General features: G+C 41.2%; 3 protein-coding genes across 4 annotated transcripts; 2 read left to right on the forward strand and 1 right to left on the reverse strand.

The window, feature by feature from the left end:
- The first annotated feature begins 727 nt into the window (after positions 1–727).
- On the forward strand, positions 728–2363 carry LOC306916847 (C-C chemokine receptor type 4-like). The gene has a single exon (XM_079494916.1). It carries the CDS (start codon positions 876–878, stop codon positions 1791–1793), a length of 918 nt encoding a protein of 305 aa, XP_079351042.1. The 5' UTR covers positions 728–875; the 3' UTR covers positions 1794–2363.
- A 2631-nt stretch (positions 2364–4994) lies between these two features.
- Positions 4995–8564, forward strand: morn2 (MORN repeat containing 2). Its single transcript, XM_079494920.1, has 4 exons — positions 4995–5081; positions 5668–5774; positions 6507–6643; positions 7095–8564. Exons 3-4 carry the CDS (start codon positions 6507–6509, stop codon positions 7198–7200), a joined length of 243 nt encoding a protein of 80 aa, XP_079351046.1. The 5' UTR covers positions 4995–5081; positions 5668–5774; the 3' UTR covers positions 7201–8564.
- On the reverse strand, positions 8050–14303 carry c4h11orf98 (chromosome 4 C11orf98 homolog). Of its 2 annotated transcripts, none has more exons than XM_079494919.1 (4): positions 14068–14303; positions 11641–11765; positions 10443–10546; positions 8050–10214 (listed from the first exon to the last, which is right to left on the reverse strand). In XM_079494919.1, exons 1-4 carry the CDS (start codon positions 14101–14103, stop codon positions 10108–10110), a joined length of 372 nt encoding a protein of 123 aa, XP_079351045.1. In that variant the 5' UTR covers positions 14104–14303; the 3' UTR covers positions 8050–10107. The 2 variants fall into 2 exon arrangements, with proteins under 2 accessions (XP_079351045.1, XP_079351044.1); XM_079494918.1 differs by having other exon boundaries at positions 8050–10226; positions 14068–14300.
- Positions 14304–15280: the final 977 nt, after the last annotated feature.

The raw sequence follows: 15280 nt of genomic DNA on the forward strand, positions 1-15280 counted from the left end.
GGTTCTCAAACCTTTTTATTTAAAGGACCCCTTCATTCTAGGATTTATAGACTTGTAAGGGTCCATTTGGAACCCCCTCACGGAAGCCTGGTGGTCTCCTGACCCCACTTTGAGAACCACAATTACCACATGCCCACATCAATTTTATGAGCTCATGTGAACTTAGTGGCAAATGTATTCTGATTGATTTTGTAAAGAATTCTAGTCGTGTGTGTGTGTGTGTGTGTGTGTGTGTGTGTGTGTGTGTGTGTGTGTGTGTGTGTGTGTGTGTGTGTGTGTGTGTGTGTGTGTGTGTGTGTGTGCGCGTGCGCGGTGCATGCGTGTGTGTGTGTGTGTGCGCGCGCACGCGGTGCATGCGTGTGTGTGTGTGTATGTTTGTGTCTCTCTCAATTCTCTCTCTCTCTCTCTCTGTCTGATAAATAACTATGTGTATTTGTTTATGTGAAACTTACTGTAGGTTGAATGGAGGTGGAGCTAGTCTTGTCTGATTTGACCAAATTGTGTCTTTTTCACTTTATGTTTTTCTTTATATTTTTTGAAATATTGCTTATATAGCTACAAAACTTGTAATAACGTTTGTTTGACAGCTGGTGTGATGCAAGCCTATAGGTTACAGTGTACTTAATATACTTAATTATGAAATGCACCTAATACCTTCTCTTTTCCTGCAATTACTCTTTAGATCACCTATGGCACCCGAAGTATCCTCTACCATCGACTACCCAGAAGGCTTGGTGGGCAACTATGACCCGTGTGAATATGGAGATCATGGATCCTACTTTCTTCCAGTGCTCTATTCTCTCTTCTTTGTCCTGGGAATTCTAGGGAATGTGTTTGTCCTCTGGGTCAAAATATTTGGGGAGCGGATCCGTACCATGACTGATGTGTGCCTCCTCAACCTGGCCTTTGCTGACCTTCTCCTAGTGTGCTCCCTTCCCTTCCTAGCCCACCAAGCATGGGACCAGTGGCTGTTTGGCGAAGCTATGTGCAAAGTGGTACTCGGTGTTTACCTTATTGGCTTTTACTGCGGGATATTTTTCATCATCGTGATGAGTGTTGACTGGTATCTGGCTATAGTGCATGTATTTTCTTCACATGAAACACGAACACGTTCTGTTGGAAAGATTGTAGCTGCTGTTATATGGGTTGCTGGATTGCTCGCCTCTTTTCCAGAACTGATTTTTCATCAGGTACAGAAGTTACCATATTCGAGCAAAGATCGTTCATTCTGTGCTCCCTTATACACCTCTGAAAAGGTACCAAGGCACTTCTGGGCTATCTTCGGCCTTTTCAAAATGAACATTCTAGGCTTGCTGATTCCGATAGCCATCATGGGTTTTTGCTACACCAGGACAATTTGTGTGCTCCGACGGAGCCAAACACCCGTGAGACATAGCGCAATCCGATTGGTTCTTGTGCTTGTAGCTGCGTTTTTCTGCTGCTGGACGCCCTATAATATTGCTTCATTCTTCAAAGCCTTGGAGTTGCTTGATGTTTATACAGAATGTAACAGCAGCAAGGCAATCAGATTGACTTTACAAATCACAGAGGCCATTGCTTACTCTCACGGCTGCCTCAACCCCCTCCTGTATTTCTGTGTAGGAGGGAGGTTCAGGAGGAATCTCCTTAAGTTGATGAACAGTTCTCCATGTAAACTGTTTCAGGTTATGACCGCATTTACCCCTCAGGCCTCAGCACAGACTCAAAGGGCCCAAGAAACCCCCTGTGTGGATGACAAATGTGAGGATTCAATTGCATTAAAGAAAATTGAACGCAGCAATTCTATAAATTAACCAAATGATTGAACAAATTCAATCATGTGTTTTAACAATTTGGCATGTCCAAAGATATGGTCTTCTATCTGGGCTTGCTTTTTGTAACTTCAGTGTTTAAGGCATGGCCAGCCGTCTTAAATGTATTTACGACAGAGCTGGCCTGTAGTTTCACTCTTATTCATAACACAAAGCCACTTTCATTTTCTCTTCTTGTACCTGGAATGGATCATTTCGTAATATCCATGAAAATTTAAAGCGCACAATATTGTTCTGTTGTTGTGGAGTGACTCTATCCTGGCAGTGGTGGAAAAAGTAGAAGTTATAAGTAAAAGTCTGGTATTCAAAATGTACTAGTCTGGTATTTTCAAATGTATAAAAAACCTTTGAAAATAGCAGGTGGGCTATTTTCAAATGGCCGAAATGTATAGGGCTGAAGTGGTTAATGTAAATTTTGTAATAATAATCGGCTTCTGCACCTACTACTATTCAACACTTTTTGCTGTCATATTTTGGATAGATTCCATCATCTCCCTGTCTGTCCATGCAACTCTTAGTAAGCAGAAGATACATTCAGGACAACAATTTCATCCAGAGAGAACTCATACAGAATATACAGCATAAACAAGTGGAATTGGAAGCATACAAAGTAACAGGAACTCAAGTTGATAAATTGTCAAGTTCTTTGTCCTGATTGAATGAAATGTGTAACCCACCTAGAATTGTATGTTGTTGAGTAAAGGGCTACAAATTGAATGCATCAATTCTATAAATTAACTAAATTAATTTAACTAGTTTACTTTCATTTTCATTCTGACCACTGTGTTTTTAACAGTTTGGCATGTCCAAAGATGTGGTTTTCTACCTGGGCTTTGTAACTTAATAACGTCTAGTGTTTAAGGCTTGGCCAGCTGTCTTCTGTATATTATATGTATTTTCCTATAAGTAGCTACTGTAGTTTCCTACCCATAGTAAAAAGACCACTTTCATTTTCTCTTCTTGTACCTGTAAAAGCACTGTGTCATCATGCACATGTGTAAATGTTCCAGGAAGGACACCTATTGTAATAGTACCTGGAAGGGATCATTTCGCAATAACATTCACCATCAGTGCAGTTTTGTTTTGAGACACTTTAAATTTGCAAATCTCCGTAAGCAGCAGAGACTCAGGAGGTTTTGTATGTTATTAATGTATGTTGTAAGAATGTAGGGTAGTGTAAGTGATATTTTAATAGAGCATCAATAACAGGGATCTCCCATGCAGTCTCTCCAGCTCTTCATTAAACAGAAAATACATTTTCAGGTCAGGATAACATGAATTTCATCCAATCAGGAGAGAGAACTGTCATGTCTGTTGCCTAAAGAGCGGCAGAGACAGGGAGACCACTGTTACAGAGCAAACGATATTAGCAATGATTAAGAATATAGGTTTAATTTCTTTTTTAAACACTTTTGTTTGCCATATATTTTTGACAGCTTCTCCAAACACTGTTAAATATGTGTGTCAGGGGCCAACACTTATGTATTATGTAACGTATTTTACATTTAATAAATACCACTTCTGGTGATGTGTTGTTGTTGTTGCTTTCCGAAATATCTTACTAGGGCCTTACAGCATTCCTTTTTGGCGTGAATGGCGTCCCTCCAGCTGAATCTGAATCTTCAAGGTTCAAGGTTCAACTTTATTGTCAACAATACCAGTTACAGGGTAAAAGGCACGTGAAATTCATTGTGCGTTAAAAGACCATACAACAGCTACAGTCTAGTGTAAAATAATCTGTATAAAGAACTAAGTGCAGGTTAAAACTAACATCTCTAAAGTACTACTGAAAGTGCGAGATCTCAGGTGCAAAAATGCAGAAGGCCTTAGACATATGGCCATGTAGTCCGGGCCTTGTAGTGTTCAGTGTTTGTTCATGAGTCTGATGGCGGAGAAGAATTCCATAGAATCTTGTGCTCATAGCACTGACGGAGCTCACATGCAGAAACGTGTCGTGCAATTAATCACTTTATGCAGCAGTAAGTTGTCCATCTCTGTTCCCTGGAGTGTGCAGTCCTTAGAGTATATATCACATGGTGACATGCAGGAAGATCCATCCCCTTTTCTTTCTTTTTTTACAGTTTATATGCCTGCTGATGACTATAGACTTCCACATCCTATGTTTTTGAGTGGTGTAAACCACTCCTACAACTGGCTTTGTTAGTTTATGTGTCTGTCCGTACCAAAAAAATTAGCATGGTTGCTATGGTCACCCAGTTCACACGGGTGTGATTTCATTACGTCAGACATTACGTCAGACCACAGCTGATCAGTCTATATAAGACCTTACACCACTCAGTTCACACGGGTGTGATTATTTTTATGTGCAGGAGTCCTCTTTTTTTTGGCGTATGTGTGTGTGTATATATATATATATATATAGAGAGAGAGAGAGAGAGAGAGAGGTGCATTATATAGACACAACTGAGTATATATATGAGGTATTTGAATGACAACAGCAGAGGTTTCATTCGGTATGGTTAAAGTTTGATTAACTTATTTAACTTACATATAGGCTGCTACTGTAACATTAAGAACCTTAGTTAGTTTAAACTTCACAATACACCACTCTGGTGCCACCTAGTGCTGTACCCGGAAAATGTGTCACTATAGCAACCGACTGTTTGGGGAAGTAGAGAGCCATAGTTATTATTGTAATGCTTCCATGGGTAGTAGAACCATAGACCCATTAACAACGTAACATCATGATTCACTGATCATTTGCAGGTCGAGTAGCTATTGTGCATCATTGTGTCCGAAATTGTTCTGTTTTGTTCACATTTTCAGTTCTGTCTGATGAGTAAGTAGACTTATCACACCCGAGAGGCAGTGGAAATCTGTTTCTAGGATGACAGGTGAGCTGTGATGATACATTCATCATTCATACGTACATTGATTAACTCCATTTATTTATCTTTTGTTTGAATTACTTTAAATAGTTAAATCTGATTCAAATTAATTCAGCTCGGTGTCTCGCACAAACACAAACCAACGTGTGTGTGTGTGTGTGTGTGTGTGTGTGTTTGTGTATGTGTGTGTGTGTGTGTGTGTGTGTGTGTGTAAGCAATGTAATGTCAATGGTTAGAGTTGTATAAACCAATACTTTCACTGTTATGTCAACTTTTACACAGACAGACTATAATGTACATTATGTACAGGCTATAAGACTATTATTTGTATGTATTTATTTAACTTTGTTTGTCTGTTTATTAGGGGAAGAATTAGGCCTACTGAAAGTATGCTATATTTTCCCAGATGGATCCAGATATGGTGAGTGAACTGATGAGGAAATAATGATTTTGTTTTGTATTTAGTGCTTGGTTCACAATCACAAAGTGATAGACCTGTGTCCTTATCTTATACCTGAAGCTTAATTTATACTCCTCCTTGCCAACACGATCAGTTCTTGTCGGCAAGTACGTAAAATCTAACTCAGGGGTTCCCAGACTTTTCAGCTGGTGTGTCCCTGAGACAGAGACTTAAAAAAAAAAAGTTTATTATGAATCAACCTGATAAGACCATGTATGTAAGTGTTGGTACTGGGGGAAATAGCTGAGTTAGGATTTGCTATTTTCACAATTTCTTTAAAACATTTTAATAAAAAGATTATTATAGTTTTTTATGTATGAAATTCTATTGCAAAATATTGTAATTGTTATGGGGAAAGTATGCTTTGTTCTCTTTTATGTTCCTCGCAAGAATTGTAGGTATTATTAAACATAAAAAACGTTAGATATTTAGCCCTATAGGCCTATTCGCGACCCATACAAATTGGTCCGTGAACCCCAAATTTGTCCTCCTGACCCTACATCCCGAACCATGCGATGTAACTGGTGCCGTACGTGTCCTGAGACAGAGGGTGAGTGCAGCAGGTCTGAGTCAGGAGTGCTGGTGAGGAGTGGATCAGGCCAGCAGATCTCAGCCAGTGGCACCGTGTACAACGGAGAGTGGCACGACGACAAGGTCAGTTCATTGACACCATTAGAGAGGTTCCATGAGGGTCATCCCTATGTTCTCCAGGTTCTATGTTCTCCAGGTTCTATGTTCTCCAGGTTCTATGTTCCCCAGGTTCTATGTTCCCCAGGTTCTATGTTCCCCATTTACCTCAGGGTTCGGTGTTAGGGTTAGGTCTGGGTTAGGGTTATTGTTGTAAGCGAGGAACTAAGAACCTTTTTTTGCGGGGTGGGGAACATATAGTGCATGGACTTGGACCGGTCCATGCACTTGAAAATCTCTGTGGCCCACCCATCTGACCACTTAAAGGGGAAAACCACCCATTTTCAACATTTTACTATGTCATTAATATACCTTAGAGCTGTTGTGTGGAAATAATAAAATGTCCCCCCATTTTGTGTTTCCTAGAACTGTAATTATGAAAAACATGGTGAAACACATCTTGATGACATCATCAAGATGTGTTTATTATTATATTAGTAAAATGTTGAAAATGAGTGGAATGCCCCTTTAACGCATAATCATTCAATCAATCGATTGTGTTCCAAACAATCAATGGAAAACAATAGTATACTGTACATTCCTAATTTGTCTTTAACACAGTGAAAACTTGTTTTTCCAAGGTTACATTATTTTATTTTTTGTATAATAATTTATACATTACATTATCACAACCAGTGGGCCACAGTCCAGCACTGATTCGACCAATTTCAACCTGACGTTCAGCTCTGTCCCATGCAGATGCACGGCAGAGGGACCCAGAAACACCCCTCTGGAGGGGCTTACGAAGGGGACTTCAAGGACAACATGTACCACGGCACGGGGACCTACACCTTCCCTGATGGTTCCAAGTACACGGGCCAGTTCAGCAAGAACAGGTGAGGGGTGAACAGATTATGTTTGGCCAATAAACTGTAAGACAAAGACGAACAAGGAAAACACAGCCCTGCCTGGGACTGTGACAGTAACCTTTTCTTTACACTGCAGCCTTATCTGCAATGTTAAAGAGGCCAAATACGGCACCTATCTGCCGTGTTAAGTGGCCAAATGGGTGGGCCACCTGGGGCCGTGTGCATTTTCAGAGAATTTAATTTAATGATCAATCAACAGATTGTGTTCTGGCTTGGATCAATGGAACAAACAGTATACTAGTAGTATTCATTTGGTATCACTATGAAAACACTTTTGTACATTATTTTTTACATTTTTAACGTTAATTAAAATCGTAGTGTTTTGCCAATTATTTGGGGGCCCACTTGCAATAACTTCACCAGTGGGGCCAGGCCAGGCCACAGCAGGTTGCAAATCATGAATTGTTCCATGTTTCAGGTTGGAAGGAGATGGAGTGTTCACAGACACACAGGGACTGGTCTGGGTGGGAGAGTTCCACGGCAAAGCAGCACTGGGTCTCAGGCTGCAGCACAAGATGGAGTGAGGCCTCGTTCATACTTGGAGGATATCAGAAGTGGGGGAAGAAGTACTCACATTTTTGAGCGGCTTTGTGTGTATGTCGGTCTGAGTACGACCCATTGAACCCTGTCCGAGTAGTGAGTACGACCCATTGACCCCTGCAGCTGATTGCCACACACTCACACACACAGTTTCAGTTGGTTAGATTGTGGTGCTAATAACGCCAAGGTCACAGGTATGTATGGAGTGAGTGATTTGTGAATTGTGACAGAAGGGTACCAGCAAGAGTGAAGATATAAGACAGACAGATGTGAGAACAGCCATGCTGTACGGCTTGGAAACAGTGGTACTGACGAAGACACAGGAGCTGACAATTGTCATTAGGAGTGACAAGGATTGACAGGATCAGAAATGACATGATAAAAAGAATAAGACAAGACGGACGAGGTTGAGATGTTTTGTGCAGAGGAGAGATGAGGTACCCCATACCTGAGGAGAGGTAGATGAAGGGGAAGGCCTAATGAGGTTTATGGATGCAGCGAGAGGACATGCAGGTGGCTGGAGTGACCGAAGATGCACAGAACAGAAACAGATAGAAACATAGGATTCGTTGTTAGAAGAATAAACACACGTATGTCCCAAACTATGTGAATGAACTTGCACCAATTTGTTTTCAGTCCTACCAGTGTTATCAGGACACTGAAAACAGCAACAGTGAAGGCTTACTGTAGAATATTGCTGTGAATTAAATAATTTGTTTATACATTGTTAATGAAGTGACTTGGGCTTTAAGGTTCTCAATCGAAACCAAATCTGAACAAAATAGGCCTACCTAATATAATGAAATACAGAAAATAAATACAAGTCAGATGCATAACAGTTGAAATAGCCTTTAATTACATCCATAATAATTGCAGACCACAAAATAAACAAACTGGTTGATGATAGTATAGAAGGAATGCCTGTCTGTGGACCTTTCACACACACACACACAGGATCACAAACCCTACTGTACAACATTTCAGTCAAATGTTTACATTTTACACCCAGTTGTATTACTATATTTCTTCAAGCAATTGTCTTCTGCTAATATTTATATATAAATATATAAAATAACGGCTTGAAACAACTCGGTAGGTCTTAACAGAAAATATAAATACAATAAAACAATTGGCAACCATTCTACTTGTGTACTGTACTCTCAGATAATTGATCTGGTTTCTGAAAAGTCTGGAATATTAATAACCACTGGCCTGGCGTGCCCAAGGGGTCAATCCTTGGCCCACTCACATCTAGCTACATTAAATCTCGTTGCTTAAAATAGCAGATCTACAAGCTCACAAGGTTCCAAGCTTGTAGATGTGCTCTTTCGCTTAAAGGGACACTTCACCCTTTTTGCAAAAACATATATGTTAATGACGCTTAGAAGATGTAGAACACTTTGTGGTTTTAGATATTTTAGATTTTAGCAGTGCACCCACTGCCCAGTGTCTGTCATCGACACTGGGCTCACTTCCTTCCTATTTTTTTGTAAAAAGGGTGAAGTTTCCCTTGTTGTTTGGTTTGCCCATTATGACAGGCCTAGAACAAGGACTGTTAGGACGCTAGCAGACTGAAGTGGTTACGGAAAAACAGTCACTACAGTGAGACTGCACATAATAGCCAACACCGACTTCACAACATTTTATATTGATGTCTTATATATGCAGATATCTGATCTATTTAGCCCATTGTCTTTCATTTTTCCCTTCATTGAATTTGTAGATTTGATAATAGTCTTGCGCTTCCAGGCGATCAGAGATCGCAGAGATCTCTGATCATCCGGCAGTGCAAGACTAATTTGATAATGGTTGTTCCATTGTGAACATGTGATCGTACACAATCTATTTTAACCCTGATGAAGCTCACGTGCTTAAAATCATCAGTTCTTTGTTTCCAGTACTGCAAGTGTGTCTGGAATCTAATCCTGCACCAGAACAATAGGCTCTATGCAATAGGCTCAGCCATATTGGAAAGTAATCCCTTACTTCCTTCACAGTTGTTACCAATGATACAAAATAATAAAGGCTCTGTTCCATTCTGGTCAGTCAGGGTGCTGACATTGTGCATGATGGCTCACTGGAAACACTGTGCTACACCAGTGGGTCTCAAAGTGTGGTACAGGTATGGTTTTTGAGGATGGCCCCTTAACTCTGAGTTTACAAATGGAACTAAATGGACCCATAACTATGATTGTTATCAATTTATGAATAGTTCATGTGATGATGGCCTGCTCACTGGAGATTTCAGAGGCCTGACAATAACTGTATTGATGGCATGAGGCTGCCACATAGTGGACTACAGTTGTAACTGCCATGTAAGTACACTCAGGAGTTGACAGTTTTGTAACTGCCATGTAGGACTCAAATGGAACCAAATGAGCCGGGGTCAATTTGGTTCCATTTGTACACTCAGAGTTGTAGGGGTTCAAAACTTTGAGAACCATTGTGCTACACTAAATGGATCAGAGCCTAGTTAGTATAATTGGTAAGGAAGAGGCACACTTTATTTACTGCAGTAAATAAGAGCCTATTTCTATCACCATGCACCTTACCAGTAGGTGAGGTTGTGACAATGCACATCTCAGTTGGTAATTCACGGCTAGCAGATGACATTCTCCAAATATTTTTTCAAGCAGACACCAGCAGCTAAATGGAAAAAGATTCTCAGTGGCACGGTGGAGCCCACTCCAATCCAAACTATGTTGTGTTATTAATATTTATCATTGTGATTCCAGACTTTTCAGGACATCCTGTAGATCATATTCCCCGTTCAGTTCTCCATTAGATGGCAAAAAAAACACCTGTGTGCGTGTGCCCCTCTCCAGTTCAAATACTGGATATTGTCCCACGTGGCTGAGAGCCAAAATTGGATCATTTTTATCACCCTACTCTCATTCCACATCTGCCATTTCCACATCCACCTGGGATCCAACCCCTTTCTTCTTTTTGGCTGGCACAGATGAAGAGGCCTCTTTCTTTGGTTGCATTACTGGCTCAGCTATGGAGGGAGCTATGAAGACAGAAAGCAGAAAGAAAAAAATAATAAATAGAGTGTGAATTAGTGTGCAGCCAGGCACAAGTCAAATCTCTAAACACTAGCAGCGGCCATTTATAACTACATTCGTGCTGCTAAATAGGAGTGAATTTGGCATGAGGACAATCCAGCCAGTTTGCATTGCTAAAACTGGATGGAAACAATTTTGGGAATCCACTGGCTCTTCCTTACCGTCGATAGTTGACTTTTCCTTATCCGATTCCATGTGGCGCAGCTGCTTAAGAAGCTTGTTTCTCTTCTTCCCAGATAAGGTGATGTTGGCTCTTGGACTAGTTCTGAGGGCGAAACACAACACACACTGTTAGGCTACCGTATAGGAGTCAGGTCAAATATGAACAATATGGGCCCGGGCAGCTAGTGTAGCGGTCCAGGCAGCTAGGCCCAATCCCGACGACCTTTGTCGAGTGTCACTCCCCTTCTCTTTCTCCCCATTTCCTGTCAGTCTACTCACTGTTAACCATCAATAATAAAGGGGGGGGGGACACGACGACACACCCACCAACATTTCCCGACAACATTTTTCAAGAGAGCACATTCCAATATTGGGCAAAAGCAGAAAATTTCAGTGTTTTGATCCATTGTGTTCCTGTAGGAAAACACTGGACGAAAATACTACTACAGAGAAAAATGACATTTCACTATTTTGTTTTACTGGTCGTGACCCACAAGAGGCTCTTGGCCATTCACTGGACACCCGTGATGGAACCGGGGTACAACACTGATATAATCTATCAATGCCACATTGGTATCAAACCGATCTAAAAAATAATCCTGATTATTTTTTACCGACATTGATGATGCAATAATAATGTGACTGTCAATGGCTTTGTAGTTCTCAGAGCAGCCAGTCTGCCTCTTTAAGAGCACCAGCTGTTAGTGGGGAGGGGTCGTACCATCTACTTTTCACCATTCAGCAATGACTTCAATATAAATATAATAATGTAATATATCTGAATTAATATTGTGCATGGCAATCATTCCCATGTGTGTAATAATAATAATAATAATAATGAATTGCATTTTTATAGCACTTTTCCAAGTGCTCAAAGCGCTTTACAATGGTTAATTCATTCATACATTGGGAGGTGAAGCGGCGAACAGTCGACGCCAGCGTCCTCACTTCCCACACCAATGGTGGCGAGCTCACACCGACAAACTCATTGGAGGCAATGTAGGGTTCAGTGTCTTGCCCAAGGACACTTCGACATGTGGACAGGAGGAGCCGGGATTCGAACCGCCGATCATTGGACGACCTGCTCTACCTCCTGATCCACAGCCGCCAGTGGTGTGTGTGTTTGTGTTTGTGTGTGTGTGTGTGTACACTGTATGCATTTTGTTCAGCATTCAGTAAGATGTCAGCATTACGTACAATCTTTTCTTCAGATGGGGAACAGTGATCAGGCCCTTGTCAATCACAGCTCCAACTATCTGTTTATTCCTCCTCTTCTGTTTGCTCAGCACTCTCCGCCGCTTGAACAGATTCTTGCCCAGCTCCTGCAAGAACATAGAAGATGTACACATGATGTGCTTCTCAAACATGTTCTCTGACAACCCAGAGGAATCTTTTCAGAAAAGAAATAGGGGGTGTCAAAAAATAAGTCGCCTTTTAAAGGCCTATTAGCCGCAGTGAAGAGCAAACCACCGCTCTCCCCAGCCCCTTCTCTCTGTTTTTACTCGCCATGGTGGCCACCGAGACTCGCTCCGGCCAATGTGATTGGTATAGAAGTTGTTTTTGGTTGGTTGTTTTTGAGTGGTGCAACCACTCCTATAGACAACTATGTGTGTCCCTGGGTGACTGGGTCTGTCTGTCCAAGCACGAAAATAACGTTATAGCGTCTGTTTAGTGTTTACCACCAAGTGTCACTGTTGCACAGCCTAACACACAGACACACAAAGGCCAGGGAGGAGGGCTTGTACAGTACAGCACCACTCACTTCAGACGGGTCTGATTCTTTATAATTTCTTTATCCCACGATTTTGCAAGTGATTTTTTTGTGTAATGTAATAACGGTCCTTATGTCACTTTGACTGATTGATTGAATACTTCATTACAGTGGTTTTCAACCAGTGGTCCTTGAGGGGGTTCAAGGTGGTCCGCAGGTAAATGATGGAAAGTTGGTAACCATATGGACCCTTATAGATCTTTAACTCTTGAGAGTGTAAAATCAAACTGTTTATTTTTATACTCTCAAGACTCAAGAGCACATTACTTAATTCTACACAATTGAAGAATGTAAAAAAAAAAAAAACATTTTGATCAATGATTGTTTGCCTGTTATCTGTGGTACCACATGATTAATACAGAATAGAATTGTGGACAAAATCTTACCCAACGACAATAAAGTTGTGTGTCTGCGAGGCTAAAACAATCGGTTTATCGAGTCTGACATTTTGTGTATGACGTGGCACAAAAACTCAAAAAAAATGGTCAGGTTACTACTTGGCCTCACTCCCGAACCCACCTCACCCCTGCCATTCCATTCCAGCCTTTGACAGGCTGGAATGGCTTAGGGTTGACGACAGAGTACAGCATCTTGCAATGGGTCTGGTCCACAAGATTCGATACACCACCAAGATACCTGTGTACCTGTCTAGATACTTCCTTAATGTTAACGAAGTCCACACCCACAACACCAGAGGGAGTTCAACAAACCATGTGCAACCCAGATTCGGCACAAACAAGGGACTAAATTAATTTCGCTCCTATGCCACCAAAATGTGGAACGCCCTACCAACAGTCATTAAGACATGCGAATCCCTTGACTCCTTCAAAACCGCTCTCAAAGGGCACCTACAGACGGACGGCTGCAATTCGAAACTGGCCCCCGTAAATTCTGAATCCCCCACCCACCCCCTTTTCCCCTCACTGTATATTTTTTCCCCTCCTTTTTCTCTCCTCTATGATGATTTCCTGTTTTTGGCTATATGGAAGTGTACATCTCTAACTGTTATGAATTGAAAATGGTGGACCCTCTTGTAAACAACTGTAATACTTTATGGTGTCGTCCACTCACAGTTGACAGTTTTTGTATTGAGTTGTACTTGAAATGTACTGTAATTCTGCAAACTGTTAATAAATACTTCAATCAATCACTGATGAAAAATAATAATAATTGTAAAAACATGGAGGTGCCAAAAATGTTTTGGTTATGTGCCCCATAGAGTTGATGACCCCAGGTCCTTGAGGGAGTTCCAGGGGGTCCCCAGCTAACCAAATGCACCCTTATGGGTCTGTAACTCATTTGTAACTCATTTGAGTGTACAAATGGAACCAAATGGACCAGGGTCCATTTGTACACTCTCAGAGTTAAATTAACATTGATTTTTCAATATAAATTGGGGGTCCCAGAGATAGAAATGCCATTAAATGGGGGTCCGTAGACTAATGCATGTCAAACTGGGGGGGTCCTTGAAATAAAACGGGTTGAGAATCACTGCTAGATCCGCAGTAAACGATCTTCTCTTATTGGGTCCTTGACATAACTCTTCAAATGGGGGTGCGCGGGTTAATTAGTGTCAATTTGGGGGTCCTTGACATGAAAAAGTTTGGTTACCACTTAGCTCTGATCCATAGCTCTAATGCCGTTGAACTGCATTAGAGCTATGGACCAGAGCTAAGAACCACTGAGCTAGAGCTAGCATGGATGCTAACAGCTAACCATCAGGAGTTTATTCAGGCTCAGTCTCATCAAATACCATCAGTAATATAATGTAGCGTTACATGTATTCGTCATTAACGTATTGGCCTAACTTTATTTCATTGTTTATTATAGTATTTCATCTCTTTAATACTTACTGTCTTGGGTCTGTTGAGTCCTGCTGGGGGAGGCATGCTTGTTGTTATGTTAAATGACTGTTTGATTCACGTGGTGGCTCGTTGGAGTCGAGAAATGGTCGAGAACCTATGGTCGAGAGGAACTTCCTTCCGGGTGTAATTCTCATTGGCTGTTATCGCGAGGCGGACCACCAGTTTCTCAACTTCTGGTCCGGGGACCACCACCACCAGACCACTGAGCTGAGACACACAGGCCCTTTTCCTCCGAGGTGGTGGAAAGCCTGGTGAGGCGAGGTTACATAGGCCCTAGGTGGCTTAAGATTTAAACTCTCTCTAGCCCAAATTGACACTAATTAGCTCACGGCTCCCCATTTGAAGAGATATGCCAGGGACCCCCATAAGAGAAGATTTTTTTTACGGATCTAGCAGTGATTCTCAATCTCAACCCGTTTAATTTCAAGGACCCCCAGTTTGACATGCATTAGTCTATGGACCCCCATTTAATGGCATTTCTATCTCTGGGATCCCCAATTTATATTGTAAAATCAATGTAAATTTTAACTCAGTGTACAAATGGAACCAAATGGATACGTTAGGGTACATTTGGTTCCATTTGCACACTCTTAAGAGTTACAGACCCATAAGGGTCAATTTGGTTCCTAACTATAATTTAGCTGGGGACCCCCTGGAACTCCATCAAGGACCCCTTGCGGTCCCCGGACCCCACTTTGGGAACCACTGGTCTAGCTAATCTAGCGAGTTTAAATCCTAAAATAAGCGTGTGCAACAAATATAACTTTTATTTTGATGTAATACTAATTATTATTAATTATTAATAATAATACTCCTAGGACCCCAATCTATCTTGTAAAATTCGAGTGTACAAATGGAACCAAGGGCTGACAATAACATTATTGATGGAGTAGGGCTGCCATCTAGTGGACTACACTTGTAACTGCCATATAGTGTTACCTGGGAAATGGGAATCACTTTTAACAACTGGTTCCAGCATTTGTTTTGCACGAAAAACACTCATTGGGCTAAAAACGGCTAGTAGCAGTCATCACATATGGGATCACATGAAAAGTGGATATGGCTGTTTTTAGCCCAAGGAGTGTTTTTCATGCAAAACAAATGCTTGCAATGGATTCAGAATCATGAATAAAACTATGACCCCTCACATGCTACTTCAAGCAGAAATATATTTTGCCTAATGCCTGCATACCCAACTTTC

Source organism: Electrona antarctica (genome assembly GCF_951216825.1).
Source record: "Electrona antarctica genome assembly, chromosome: 23".
Classification (NCBI taxonomy): domain Eukaryota; kingdom Metazoa; phylum Chordata; class Actinopteri; order Myctophiformes; family Myctophidae; genus Electrona; species Electrona antarctica.